The sequence below is a fragment of the Micromys minutus genome (assembly GCF_963924665.1).
Source record: "Micromys minutus genome assembly, chromosome: 1".
NCBI lineage: Eukaryota > Metazoa > Chordata > Mammalia > Rodentia > Muridae > Micromys > Micromys minutus.
Genome location: NC_137969.1, coordinates 76,844,529 through 76,858,652, shown reverse-complemented (window position 1 = coordinate 76,858,652; position 14,124 = coordinate 76,844,529). Strand labels below are relative to the sequence as shown.

The following is a 14,124-nucleotide window of genomic DNA, read 5'->3' as shown; positions in this document are numbered from 1 at the left end:
TATATATATATATATATATATAGAGAGAGAGAGAGAGAGAGAGAGAGAGAGACCTTTAAAATTTTTTAAAAATTAAAGAAAATTAGATAATTTATAATGCAGTAACTCCTTAAGATTTTACTTCACTGTGAGCCATTAAATGGAAAATCCAGTAATTTATTTGAAAAGAAGTTTGTGTGCTTTATTTTTGATCCCAGAAATCCTTAAACTGAAATGCTGTACATTATTTTTTCTTTTTAAATAAAATATAAGTCATTTTGTCCTAACCTTAATAGAGTTCTTAGGTTCCTGTTTGGCCCTGCAAACCTAGTTGTAAACATGTTCTTAGTTTTAGAGTACCTGTGTGGCACTGGGCTGTATGTTTCAGACAGATACACTGCTAGTAAGTGTAGTCTATAAAATGGCTTTGTCCTTATGCTGGTCCTGGTGGCATCTTTGTGTAGCTCCAGCAGATAAAAGGTAGAGACAGAGGTGAACAGCAGTCCCGCTCTTGGCTATTGATTTAAGCTATGTGCGGCCCTGTCTCTAAACAGCCAATTAAAATTTAAAATCCATAAAACAAAATTACATTAGTAATGCATAGTAGTTTATTTCTCACAGCTATACTTTAATATGGATCAGTGTTATTAATGACTTGTTTTCAATATAAAATGCCTTGCCTATTCTGTGAGTTTAAAGTATAAAACCAATCATTATACAACCAGTGGAATTAAATAATTTAAAAAGAAAATTGCTACCCAGTTATGGTTCTCTGAGCTTCCCCCAGGCACATAGGCAGAGCCTCCTCCAGTTTACCTGCTGCTGTGTGTTCTGTAGCCCACAACCTCCCAGGTCTCATGCTTGGGCGGCTTAAGTATGTACAACTGGGAGAGGAGGTGCCCAGGAAGTAGCTGGCATCTCAGATGAAAATCTGATGGCCCTCCTCCGGTGCTCCTCCTGTGAGGGAACATCAGCAGGCCTCTCCTGTGAGGGACCTTCCTCTAGTGCTCCTCCAGTGAGGGAACATCAGCAGGGCTCCTCAGGATGCTTGAGTGATCCACAGGGCTCCACACCACAGTGCTTCTGCACTTGATCTTAGCCAAAAGCCTGAGAAGCGATAACACACTGCTTCTGAGTCAGCCTCTTGAAGAAACAGTGTTTTTTTTTTTTTTTTTTTTTTTTGAACTTCACGCAGTCTGTGAGTTGTTTCTGGGGTGTTCAGAGCTTTCTGGGGTTAGTATCCCATTATCAGTGACTGCATATTATGTCTGTTCTTTTGTAACTGAGTTATCTCACTCAGGATGATAGTCTCTAGATGCATCCATTTTCTTAAGAATTTCATAAAGTCATTGTTTCTGATAGCTGAGTAGTACTCCATTGTGTAAATGTACCACAATTTTTGTATCCATTCATCTACTGAAGGACATCTGGGTTCTTTCCAGCTTCTGGCTATTATAAATAGAGCTGCTATGAACATTGTGGTGCATATATCTTTGTTGTGTACTAAGGTGTCTCTGGGGTATATGCCCAGAAGTGGAATAGCTGGATCTTCAGGTAGTACTATGTCCAATTTCCTGAGGAATCGCCAGACTGATTTCCATAGTGGTTGTACCAATTTATAACCCCACCAGCAGTGGAGGAGTGTTCCTCTTTCTCCACATCCTTGCCAGCATCTGCTGTCATCTGAGTTTTGGATCTTGGCCAATCTGACTGGTGTGAGGTGGAATCTCAGGGTTGTTTTGATTTGCATTTCCCTGATGGCTAAGGATGTTGAGCACTTCCTTAGATGTTTCTCAGCCATTCGATATTCCTCAATTGAGAACGTTTTGTTTAGCTCTGTACTCCATTTTTTCATAGGGTTGTTTGATTCTCTGGTGTCTAGCTTTTTGAGTTCTTTGTGTACCTTGGATATTAGGCCTCTATCTGATGTGGGGTTGGTAAAGATCTTTTCTCACTCTGTTGGCTGCCGTTTTGTTTTCTCTATTATGCTCAATCCTTACACACCAAGAAAACTTTGACTAATTCTGGGTTATATCCTGTTTTACATGTACTTTATGCTCATTGTAACTAGTAAGACCTTAATGCATACTATCAAACCTTTGAAAAAAAATGCCAAGCACTGAAAAACATGTATTTGTACACTTTAATGCAAAAATGCTTAAAATTTGTACATTTATTTTTTTTAAAATAAAGTTGTTCAAAAAAAAAAAAAAAAAAAAAAAAAGAAGAAGAAGAAACAGTGTTGGGCTTAGCTAGTGAGTGAGCCTGAATTTAATCTCACCACTACCAAAAACAAAACAATGTTTAAAAAGCAGAATTTTCAAATATAATGTAATGTTTGAATATTCTCTATAAAGTATTTCTGAGAGAAACTGAGCTGTTCAGTGAAGATGGAAGAAGATTATTCCTGTAACCATTGGGCACATTATGGAACCAGTTTCGGTGGCTGTCTGGGTGGCTGTCTGGGTGGCTGTCTGGGTGGCTGTCTGGGTGGCTGTCTGGGTGGCTGTCTGGGTGGCTGTCTGGGTGGCTGTCTGGGTGCCTGTCTGGGTGGCTGTCTGGGTGCCTGTCTGGGTGCCTGTCTGGGTGGCTGTCTGGGTGGCTGTCTGGGTGGCTGTCTGGGTGGCCTACTAGAATCTTCTCTTGGAGTTTACCTACAAGGCCAGCTTGGGAGAATGCAATGTGCAGTTTATGAGTTTGGCTGATACATGACAAACTTAGTGATGTTATTCTGGTCATGTATTTCCTCTGGAACTCAATTTCTTTATCTGTAAAATGAAGAGTTTGAAGAAAATCAAACTAAACATTGGTATTACTTAGAAAATGAAAAATCGTGTTTTTTTTTTTTTTTTGATAGTCTTGGCTCGATGAAATTGAAAAGTGAAATTTAAAAAATATTTGAAAATGAGTATGGTCTGGGAGTTTCTCTCTCTGTCTCTCTCTGTCTCTCTCTGTCTCTCTGTCTCTCTCTCTCTGTGTGCGTGTGTGTGTGTTTTACTGAGGCAAGTCATGCTTATAGAGGAAACTGACTACAGATGATACACAGGCTGCCTGTCTGTCTGTAGTTTCTGTCGTGAACTCTAGGTCACATTCCAAGAGTTCATACCTGAGAACTTAGAAGTGTTGGAAACTTTTGGAAACAGTGGAAATCATCTTGTCAGTTTTTGTTTGGTGCTTAAGTACCAGAGAGGAATGAACAGAGGTCTGTCTTGCTTCTGTTTCTCAGAGGGGAACACTTTCCCCTGCTGGTTTTTACAAGATGCTGCTGCTGTGAAATTACTGAGAGAAGAGATGTTTACCACAGTAGTGCGATAGTCTACACTTGATCCATTCCCGAGTTTCAGATATTAAAACTTGTAGCAATGGCATCTCTCAGTACCTTGTTGATAATTCTGAAGTAAAGCCAACTGCAGAACAGCTGTGAGTTGTTAGAGTCGTCAGATCTGCAGCTAGTGTTCCAAAGACTGTTAGCGAATTGAGACAATGAGATGTTCTTGAAAAGATGATTAAACCCACCTTTGAAATCGTAAGTGTATTTAACCAGAAACTAGCAGGACACATTTCTAAGCAAAGAGTAATCCAGTATAATAGCAAAGATTTGCTTGTGTAACTATTTGGAAATTCTTACTTTGTATGACTTACATAAGGGTGCTTATATGATAGTGATAGAATTATTTGTTTTTCTTCACAGAATCAGAGTGAGAGATTTGCTTTCATTGCAGAGTGGTATGATCCAAATGCTTCTCTGTTGCGACGTTACGAGCTTTTGTTTTACCCTGTTGATGGGTCTGTTGAAATGGTAAGTGAGGGCTAGAAAGGGGGCTCAGGCAGTAAAGTGCTTGCTGTGTAAGCATGATCCTCAGCAGCAAGGTAGAAAGTCAGGCATGGTGGTTCAGAGTGAGAAGGTCTGAGCTTGATTCTTAAGCACGTACCAACAGAATAGCCAGGCCTTGTTCCCTACGGTAATTCAAACCCTGAGAAACAGAGACAGGAGCTCCCTGGAGCTCTCTGGCTAGCTGACCTAACTCAAAGCAAACTTCAGGTTCTGTGAGAGAATAAAGTGAGAAATGACTGAGGATGACATCAGGCAGCCTCCTATGGCTCTCTGTAGGGATGTTCACTCACATGTGCACACATGCGTGAACATGCATATAACACACACAGAGAGAGAAGTGTATATATATATATATATATATATATATATATATATATGTATATGTATATGTAGATATATATGTATACACACACACACACACACACACACATATATGGGGGGGGGCCCAAAATGAAGCAGGACATCTGGTATTTTGGATTAATCAATATTTGATAAGTGGTTATAGATAAATGGTTGTTGAGTCATATTACTGTTAGAAGTTGGTATCTGTATAAAAAGTCAAATTGAAGAGGCTCTAAGAGGGTCCCTTTCTTTGCATCCTTTCATTGGTAATCACTTTAAAAAGTCAGCTTATTTGGGGATGGAAGGCCTAGACAGAAAGCTTAGTTACGAGTGCTTGCTCCAGGGCTAGAGAGATGGCTCAGTGGCTGAGAGCACTGACTGCCCTTCCAGTGGTCCTGAGTTCAATTCTCAGTAACCACATGGTGGCTCATAACCATTTGTAATGGGATCTCATGCCCTCTTCTGGTGTATCTGAAGACAGCAACAGTGTACTCACATACATGAAATAAATAAATAAGTCTTTACAAAAAAAAAGAAAAAAAGAGTGCTTGCTGCTCTTGTAAGTCCCAAGTTTGGGTCCTGGCACTACACTGAGCAGCTCCTGGCAAGCCGACACTGTCTTTTGCACCTTCACTTTTGCATACCACAGGGAGGGAGGCACACATACATTTACATCACTTAAAGAAAATATGATTTTTAGTGAGCTTCTTTGGAAAGAAAATACAATTTTTCAGTGACCTTCTTTGGTATTGGAATGTATACCTAAAAATAAGAAATATGGGACTCTGTCTCATACTTTTGAGTTACTGGAATAACTTGGCTAGTATGGGCCTATTCAGGATATTTTAAAATATGCATTTTAATTACAAACTTATCATTGATTGGTTTTGGAAATAGAGATTTACAGTATAAAATATGATTTATATGTGTAGTTAAAAAGTAATAGGCTATAGCTGTCTTTTGTAAAATAAGTTGGAAATTGTTTCTGTTCTCTATAAGGCATACATTCTTCATAAATATTATTACTGTGTTTATTTCCAGCATGATGTAAAGAATCGTCGCACCTTCTTAAAGCGGACCAAGTATGAGGACCTGCGCTTGGAAGATTTATTTATAGGCAACAAAGTCAATGTGTTTTCTCGACAGCTGGTGTTGATTGACTATGGGGACCAATACACAGCCCGACAGCTGGGAAGCAGGAAAGAGAAGTAAGAACAGCTGTGTCATCTTTGTTCGTTGAAATGTTGCCTGTGACTTTGGCCACTAACTTCTGACTTTCTTTCCTCAATCAGGTTTTCATAACATAGTTTTTCCAGTGACCCAGTATAATTTTATAATATTTAAAAAATATATTGGCACTGATTTGGGAATCTGTTCCTCAAATAATGATGTAATGTCTGTAGTCTTAGGAGGTACTTACTTGGATGGGTGGGTGGAGGGGATAAAACTGTCACCTGTTCATTCATATATATCACTAAAACCTAAGACTATTTTAGTATAAGGTTCTCTTCCTAAGGATAAGCATGACATTGGGAACTCAGGAGACAGTAAAGTTAGTCTTGAAAAACTGAAGGCTTTGTGGGTTTGTTCTATCTTGATAAAATTGGATTGAATTATTACCCAATTAGAAGAACTGGGAAGAAATGCTAGTCAAAGGAGTGAGTATAAAGAAAGATACAAGGGGTGGGAAATTCTGTCTTAAGTTGAGAACAACTATTTATTATCCTGCTTGTGTAAGTTGGTGGCTAAAACTTATAAAAGTTTAATTACTAAAACAATGATCTGAATTACTATGGTAATAATAGATATGAAGAAGAAATAAGGAGTGTGTGTGATTAATAGAAATGCAGTAATGCATGCTGGGAAGCAGCTCAGCTGGTTCAGTGTTTGTCTAGCACAGATGAAACTCCAAAGGCCCGGGCTTTGAGCTCTATCCTTGCATCATAGTGGAGGTGATGGCACATTCTGTCACGCCAGCACTTGGGAAGGGGAGGCCGGGAGGATCAGAAGTTCAAGGTCACATTAGTTTACACAGGGAGTCTATGGCCAGCTTGGGTTACACATGACCCTGTCTCAAAAGATAATGATAAAGCTTAAAGACAGTTCAAATTAAGAATGGAAGCTTTCAAAACTTCTGGGTGACGTGATGATGAGATGCTGCCTCAGGGTGGTGTAGCAAAGGATGCAGGCAAGATAACAGAACAGACCCTACTCCAAGGGGGGTAGAGAGAGAGAGAGAGAGAGAGAGAGAGAGAGAGAGAGAGAGAGAGAGAGAGAGAGAGAGAGAGAGAGAGAGAAAGAGAGAGAAGGGAGGGAGGGAGGGAGGGAGATCAGAACATCAGAAATCACAAAGTAAGAAATAGCTTGCTCTGGTGAATTTTATTCAGCTACAGAGATTGAAATTCTAACATTTGCAAGAAATTGAGGTCATTATTTGGCTTCTGATAGATAGGTAACAATATGTGGAATATAGATAGATGGTTGGGTGGGTGGATAGATGCATGGATGGATGGATACATGGATGGGTGTATACATGGATGGATGGATGGATGGATGGATGGATGGATGGATGGATGGATATACTGTAGAAAGGAGACCATGGAGGAGAGAAGTCTAAAGAGAACTATTGGGGGAAGGGAAAGGGACTCACAAGAAGTGAGTCAGGAGAGAGCAGCCTTAGGCAGCAGTGGTGAGAGCTCGGCAATGGGGATCGGCAGTGTGGTCCATTGTAGGTGTGCCAAATGTCTCTGTTATCCTGCTAAGGGAAGAATCAAAAGAAGACACAGAAACTTACTGTTCTTGAGTCTCCCAGAAGATGCACTCTTTCATATCTGAAATGGCTTTCTGCTGAGGGGACATCCTTGCTATCCGAGCTGTCCACTCAAGTACCTGGTGGACAGCCATGCAAGTGTGTGGGCATCTGCCAGCTTCCAGATGGCCTTCTCCACAGAACCTGAAGCTCTTTGAAAGAGCTGCTGAAAAGGGAAATTTTGAAGCTGCTGTAAAGTTGGGGATTGTCTACCTTGAAGGCTTGTCTGTGTCAGATGAGGCCTGGGCGGAAGTGAACAGCCTGAAGGCCTCGCTTCTTCAGTGTGGCTGAGAGATTGAATACAGGTTCAAAGCTCTTCATCCGGCTCTTCATCCACTCACAGTGGTCAACTGTCTGGAAGCTGCTGCAGGGCTGTGGTCCACAACAGCCTCAGGGCAGAGTGTCAACTACAAAGAAGTCATAAAGCTTCCATACTACACTGCTTGGAAGGAGTGCTAGCTCTTCTTGAGGATGGAGAAAAGGAAGCAGGCTCATAACCTTTTTGAAGAGTGTGTTCTTCAGGGATGCCTGGCCAGCTCATACCTCCTTTGGGAAAGTGACAGAAAGGTGGGTACATCTGATCCTGGAGGATGCCTCAGCAGCTTCCGGAAACTCAGGGACTGCTGCCAAGGGCTGCTGGGAAGCACAGCCGGCTTTGGGCAACGCCTGTGCAGGTGGAAGCCAGCTTGGACTAGACGGGAAGGCCTGCACTAAGTCGGTCTGCCAGCCCTTTCAGGCCTCCTAAGCCATCAACAAGCAGCAGCTCTTCTCTGTGTAAAAGGCTCAGTGACACCATGAGATACATTCTAGTTGACTGGATGGTGGAAGTTGCCATATGAAGGACTTTACACGCCCGTGTCCTCACTCTACAGTGGAGTGTAGTAGTCTGGTACTTGTGGGGGAGGCTGGTCCCCAGATTCAAGCTCCAGCTTCTGGGCATTGAATGCATGGTCATCTGTACCCAGTTTATTGGTACAGCAAAGAGATTCTGACCATTAGAGAGGCTGTGTGGCTCACAGATAGCACATATAAATACAAAAACGTGATACACAAGATGGAGGAGATCATCTCTGCCCTGGAAGGGAAGGTTCGGATCCCTATGTTGGTTAACTATAAAGAGGTCCTGCTGACACTGGTCCCTGTCGTACCCAGAACCCAACACCTGTGCAGCTTCCTCTGTGAGCTCACCCTGCTGCACACCAGCCTGTCTATCTATGCCCCAGCATGCCTGGCCTCTGCAGCCCTGCTCCTGGCCAGAAAAATGCATGGGCAGACACAGCCCTGGACCACTTGGCTGTGGGACCTCACTGGGTTCTCCTACAGTGACCTCACGCCCTGTGTCTTGAGCCTTCATAAGAAGTGTTTCCATGATGCTGCACCCAAAGACTACAGACAAGTCTCTGATGGCTGTGAAGCAGCGATTTGAAGATAAGTGCTATGAGGAGATCAGCCAGGAAGAGGTATTGAGCTATGCCCAATTGTGTAGTGCATTAGGAGTGAAACAGGAGAGCTCAGAGTCCCCATCTTTCCCTAGCTCAGGGGAGATCCACACCTTCCTCAGCTAACTCTCCGGGAGGAGAAGCAAACAGAAGCAAGAAAACAGCCTTCAGGTGGACAGGGGCAGCTTTGTCACCACGCCCACCACAGAGCTATTGAACCAGGAGGAGACATTTCTAGGAAGCCTATGGAGCTTGGGCTGCTGCTCTGACTATGAGGGAGAGCAGGAGAGTGAAGGTGAGGAGGGTGATGTCACAGCTCCCAGTGGAGTCCTTGATGTCACTGTGGTCTACCTGAACCCAGAAGAACACTGTTGCCAAGAGTCTAGTGATGAGGAAGGAGGCTTGTCCAGAGGACAAGATCCACCCAGTACCAGGCACCCAGGCACCTCCAGCCTCAGCTCCCAGACCTCTTCTCTGAAATGGGAGATCCGGGTAAGGACATCATGACCTTAGGATACTCCTCTGTCAGCAGCTCAAGTCCCATAAGCTCCCTGGATGGTGGCATGGGGCCTGTCTACCTCAGTGCTCTCTGTGGGCAGTCACCCAAGCACAAAGCCTTGCCCCAGCAGGCCAAGAACCCATGTTTACAGTGTCATCTCCCAATTCCCCCAGAGAGCAGTGTTCACCAGCAGCCAGTAAAGCGCCAAAACCTATTGGTGCTCAGTGCCAAGGACACGAACCTGGGCTTCCTGGAGCTCTGACTGTTTGGCCTTCAGCACAGTGAATTACTGAGGGAGGGCTGCTAGGACACTGCTGATGGGTGCAGTGTAGATCCTGGAAGGACCACAGATTCCTCAGGGGAGTCAGAACATCAAGCTCGGTGAAGCGCTCAGCCTCTTCCGCGCTGGGCTGCAGCCTCCAAGCAGTCACGGCTGTGAAGCCCATCCCTCTCTACCCTTCTGTGTCCTGCTGTCTCCTGGAGCCATGAGTCTCTGTGTTGGCATTCACTACCTGAGGCCAGAAGCTGACAACTTTTTTGGAATACTAGCTGCCTGGGTAGCCTAACAGTTCAAACCCCTGCTGGCAAGTCTTGTTTTAGACCAGTGGGGAATCTTTCAGCTTAACCCAGCACTGTCCCCTCACCCCTTCAGCTTAGGGAGCCTGTTGTCCCCTCATATCAGTGTTGATTATAGCCTAATGGTCAGGTGTGAGGCCTTTGAAGCTGGGGTTGCAGGTGTCCCTGTCCCTCACCCTGGCACTTTGAGCTCATTTTCAAAATCTGTCCTTCCAGAGCGGTTTGTCTGTGTCCCGTTGTATCCACATGACCATGTTTCTGCACCGAATTTCTAGGCCATTCTTTGCCCATCTTTATTTCTATGTTTCTTCTAATGGGGGACAAAAAGGAAGTGTTTGAAATAGAGGGTATTAAATAAAAGGATAACAGATTCTCCCCAGTCCCCCCAAAAGAAGTGAGTGAGTCAGGATTGTGGAGGGCAGTGGGGTGTGAAAAATAACAGACTAGAACAAAAATGTCACCATGAATTACATTATTTTATATACTAGCTAAAAAAATTTTTTTTTTTTTTTGAAGAAAATCATCAACTACAAAGTGTGGCAAACAAAAAGGATAACCCAGTGGGGAGGAGTGGGCAGCACACTGCGCCACTGTGGCAACTCCCTGGCAGAGTTGGCAGAAGGGGCAGGGTGGGACAGAAGCCTCGTCTGCAAGGGGACTGGCAAGAGGTGGGGGAGAGGACGGGAGTGGGTAAGGCCGGAGATGAGGGCAGTTCGGTGATGTGCATTATGAAAACAGTGAAACTCATTGCTCTGCACAATAACAGAAATAAATTTTAGTACCTAAGAAAAAGAAACCATGAGAATTTAAACACAGGAGACTGGAATGGGAATGATTCTTCTCATTCTTCCTCATTGCAAGTGCAATGTTAATTTTATCTCATAGATTTGCAGCCTTCATCCTGTGACTGTTTGGCTCAAAGCTTAGACCACTGCAGTTATGAAGGGATATTGAGTGGTGGAGGAAGCTCTTCGCCTTAGGGCAGGAAAGTAAAGAAGGGTCTGCTGTCCTAAAGGCCCTTCTAAGTTGTGACTAAAGACCGCCCATAACCGCACCCCACACATGCATGTACACACGGTCCCCCTCACATGTACCTTTTTTCTCTTCTTTCCTTACTGTTTGCCATTCCAATTTTTATTACTTTTGATTTAGAAATAAACAGAACCAATTGGAGATGCAGCTAAACACTAAACTTTAAAGGAAAAACTTTGGTTAATAATAATTCTCTTCTGAGAAATCATTTCTAGTGTTATGAAAACAGCATTTAATTTTCAGTGTCCACATTGATGAGTTGCAGCTTTCTGAGAATAAGTTAAATATGTTGGAGATAAAGTTTTAATTCCTTCATCTTTTTTGGGTTTTATTTTAGGGATAGAGTATTTGAAAGATTATTATCTGTACTTGTGTATTTATAACATTACAGATAAATGTTGAAAGTTAAGGCTGTGTGTTTAAAAGTTCCAGAAACTACCTAACTCAAAACAGATCAGTAAAGCTATTTCTTAAGGTCTACTACAAAAACAGTTGAATGCCTAATATCTATATAGTGAGTAGCCCCTATAGAATAGGGCATTTCTTTTTGCAACTTCCTTACCCTTTCTTTACGTTTCCTTTCTAATTCTTGAGGTGGCTTAGGCCCAGTGTGGAGATTAGTGCACAGGTGGTGATGGGCCAAAGGCAGAATGATTGCCTCATGGGAAATGAGCAAAGTTCAACTATAAAATTGGGGGAGTCCCATAGTCCTAGATTGAGAGAGAGGCATCTTCTATTCTTATAAGATCTGATATGAAACGTCAGTGAGAGTAAGGAAATATCACCTCTCTCTCCTCTCTCATTGAGAATGAACTATTGTATTTATTTAACAAGCTTTAAGAGCAGAACAGCTGAGCAGTATTACTCTGATTTAATTCTCCAAGCTAATCTGGTAACCTCCCAGCCCAAATCCCCAAGATACTTACATTTTATGGCTTTCCCTGCTCAAGCTGGTTTCTCCTGGTGTCTCCTGGACTCCCTCCCCTCCTTGCAATATGGCAAATTCACACTTCCTCTCTCTCCTTCCTCCTCCCCTGGCTGGGAGGAAGTCTATCCCTATTCTTTCCCCTGCCCAAGTCATGGGCTAATCAGCTTCTTTATTGGCCAATCAGGGAGTAATTGGAGATGTATGTCTACACAGCACTGAGGCAGGAGATCATTAGAATAAGGACTGCAACTGGATATGGAGGCACAGAAGTCAGCGTTTGCGTGAAACAAGGACAATCTTCCCACAGTGCACAGTAACATGCCTACAACCCTGCTCAGCTTTTAGTGTGGGTTTCAAAACTCAGGCTTTCACACTTGTGTGGTAAGCACGTTACCAACTGAACCATATCTCCAGCCTCTGCAATCCTTTTATGAGTGGTCAGTATCTGCAGCTTTCATTCATTGTGGACAATGATAAACACCAGTGTCCTGGCTAGTTTTTATCAACTTGACACAAACTAATGTCATCTGAGAAGAAGGAGCTTCAAGTAAGAAAATGCCTCCTTAAGATCAAGTTGTAAGCAAGACTGTAAAGCGTTTTCTCAATTATCGATCCATGTGAAAGGCTCACGCTCATTCTGGGTGGAGTCACCCTGGGCTGATGAAAAACAGGCTGAGCAAGCCATGAGGAGCAGGCCAGTAAACTGCACCTTTCCATGGCCTCTGCATCAGCTCCTGCCTCCAGGTTCCTGCCCTGTTTGAGTTCCTGCCTGACTTCCTTTGGTGATGAACAGTCATGTGGAAGTGCAAGCTAGAATCCCTTACTTTCCCAACTTGCTTTTTGGGCATGGTGTTTCATCACAGCAATGTAAACCCTAAGACAGCCAGTCACTGTGATGGGCACTTGGCACACTCTCAGTCACAGCAGCTTTTAAGCTCTCATTTAAACTAGCAAAGGTAGGCTGAGAAGTTGGAGCTGATAGTCTGAATGGAGCTAAATAACATAAAAATGATCCTAATAATTGTTATTTCTATCTTTTACCTCTGATCTGTGAGAGATGAATATCCTTAACTCTGATTCTATAGAATAATGAGGTACCTTGGCCAGTAACACATCTAGAAAGTATAAGGAAACAAACAAAGTCTGTTGGTTTTTATTACTCCAAAATGTTCATGTTCCGCTTCACTTTATAATCTGTATGCTGACAGATACTGTTGAGCGAGACTGTCCTAGCTAGGCTTTCTATTGCTGTGATGAAACTCCATGACCAAAAAGTAAGCCAGGGAGGAAAGAGTTTATTTGGCTTACATTTCCACATTGCTTTTCATCACCAAAGAGGTCTGGATAGGAACCTAAACAGGGCAGAAACCTGGAGACAGAAGCTGATGCAGAAGCCATACAAGAGGTACTGCTTACTAGCTTGCTTCTGTGCTTTGCTCAGCCTGCTTTCTTATAGAACCCAAGACCATCAGCCTAGGGATGGCTCCACCCACAGTGGGCTGGGTCCTTCCCCACTGATCACTAATTGAGAAACTGCCTTACGCTGAATCTCATGGAGGTATTTTCTCAATTAAGGCTCCTTGCCCTCTGATGACTAACTATGTCAAGTTGACAGACAAAATCAGCCATTCCAACTTATCCCTTGTCAACTTGACACATAAACACATCACTATTAAGCCACAACCCTTCCTTTCTTATACATCCCCAAGATCTATAACTTTAAAAGTCCCACAGTCATATTGAAACATATTAAAATTTCAGTTCCTTTAAAAAATCCAATCTCTTAAAATTCAGTGTCTTTTAAAATTCACAGTCTCTTAACTGTGGGTTCCAATAAAATCTTTTCTTAATTCAAGAGGGAAATACCAGGGCTCAGTCACAATCAAATCAAATCAAAATCAAACTCCAGCCATCAAATATCTAGGACCTACTCATGATCTTCTGGACTCCTCTAAAGGAGTGGCTTAGGCTACTTCTCTAACTGCCCTCTGTAGCATACACAGCTTTGTCTTCTAGGCTGGCTCCACTCCACTGCTGCTGCTGTTCTTAGTACTCATCTCATGGAACTAGCATCTCCAAAGCTGCTGGGGTCTTCTCCTTCAACTGGGCTGCTCTTTCACCAATAGCCTCTCACAGGGTCTCTTCATGGTGTCAAACCTCAACATCTTTGCATGACCCTTCAGTCCTGGGCTGTCAACTACAACTGAGGCTGCACCTTCACCAATGGCGTCTCCAGGTCTCTCACAGAGCTAAGCATCAGCTTCTCTCCATGACCCCTTCGTGTCTTCAAAACCAGTATCACCTGAGTGACTCTTACACATTACCAAAATCCAGCTGATATTGTAAGGTACAACTGTGACCACCTCTGGAGCACAGATTCTCTGTGCTGATTCCCAGGGAACACTTTCCAGAAGATTTCACCTTACTAATGTTAGTCTCCAAATCACTGCTAATTTCTTAGCTTCAGCTGACTAGCATCAAGTGTCCCAATATCACAGAAGTTTCATTTGAGTGGTTCTGGTCTATTATTAATCACAGCTGATTTTTCAGCCCCAGCTAACCAGAATCACAGACTCTTAAATCAGAATAGTAAATGGCCTTGATAGAGTCTTTAATCTCCCTTCTGAAATTTCACAAGCCAGGCCTCTCTCTGGCTTCTGTGCTGCTCTCAATATTTCTTTTCTT

The 14,124-nt window shown here is 43.0% G+C and overlaps 1 protein-coding gene and 1 pseudogene across 2 annotated transcripts in view; both read left to right on the top strand.

Moving 5' to 3' along the window:
* The window catches only part of NME7 (NME/NM23 family member 7), a 130,268-nt gene that overhangs the window by 18,225 nt on the left and 97,919 nt on the right, over positions 1–14,124 (top strand). The window contains exons 4-5 of the mRNA XM_080936159.1: positions 3,671–3,778; positions 5,198–5,364. Of these exons, the coding sequence (XP_080792285.1) occupies positions 3,671–3,778; positions 5,198–5,364 (275 nt within the window). The remainder of the gene's footprint in view (positions 1–3,670; positions 3,779–5,197; positions 5,365–14,124) is intronic.
* On the top strand, positions 6,860–9,165 carry LOC308421243 (cyclin-F-like; annotated as a pseudogene). The gene has a single exon. The product of its transcript is annotated as a cyclin-F-like (transcript).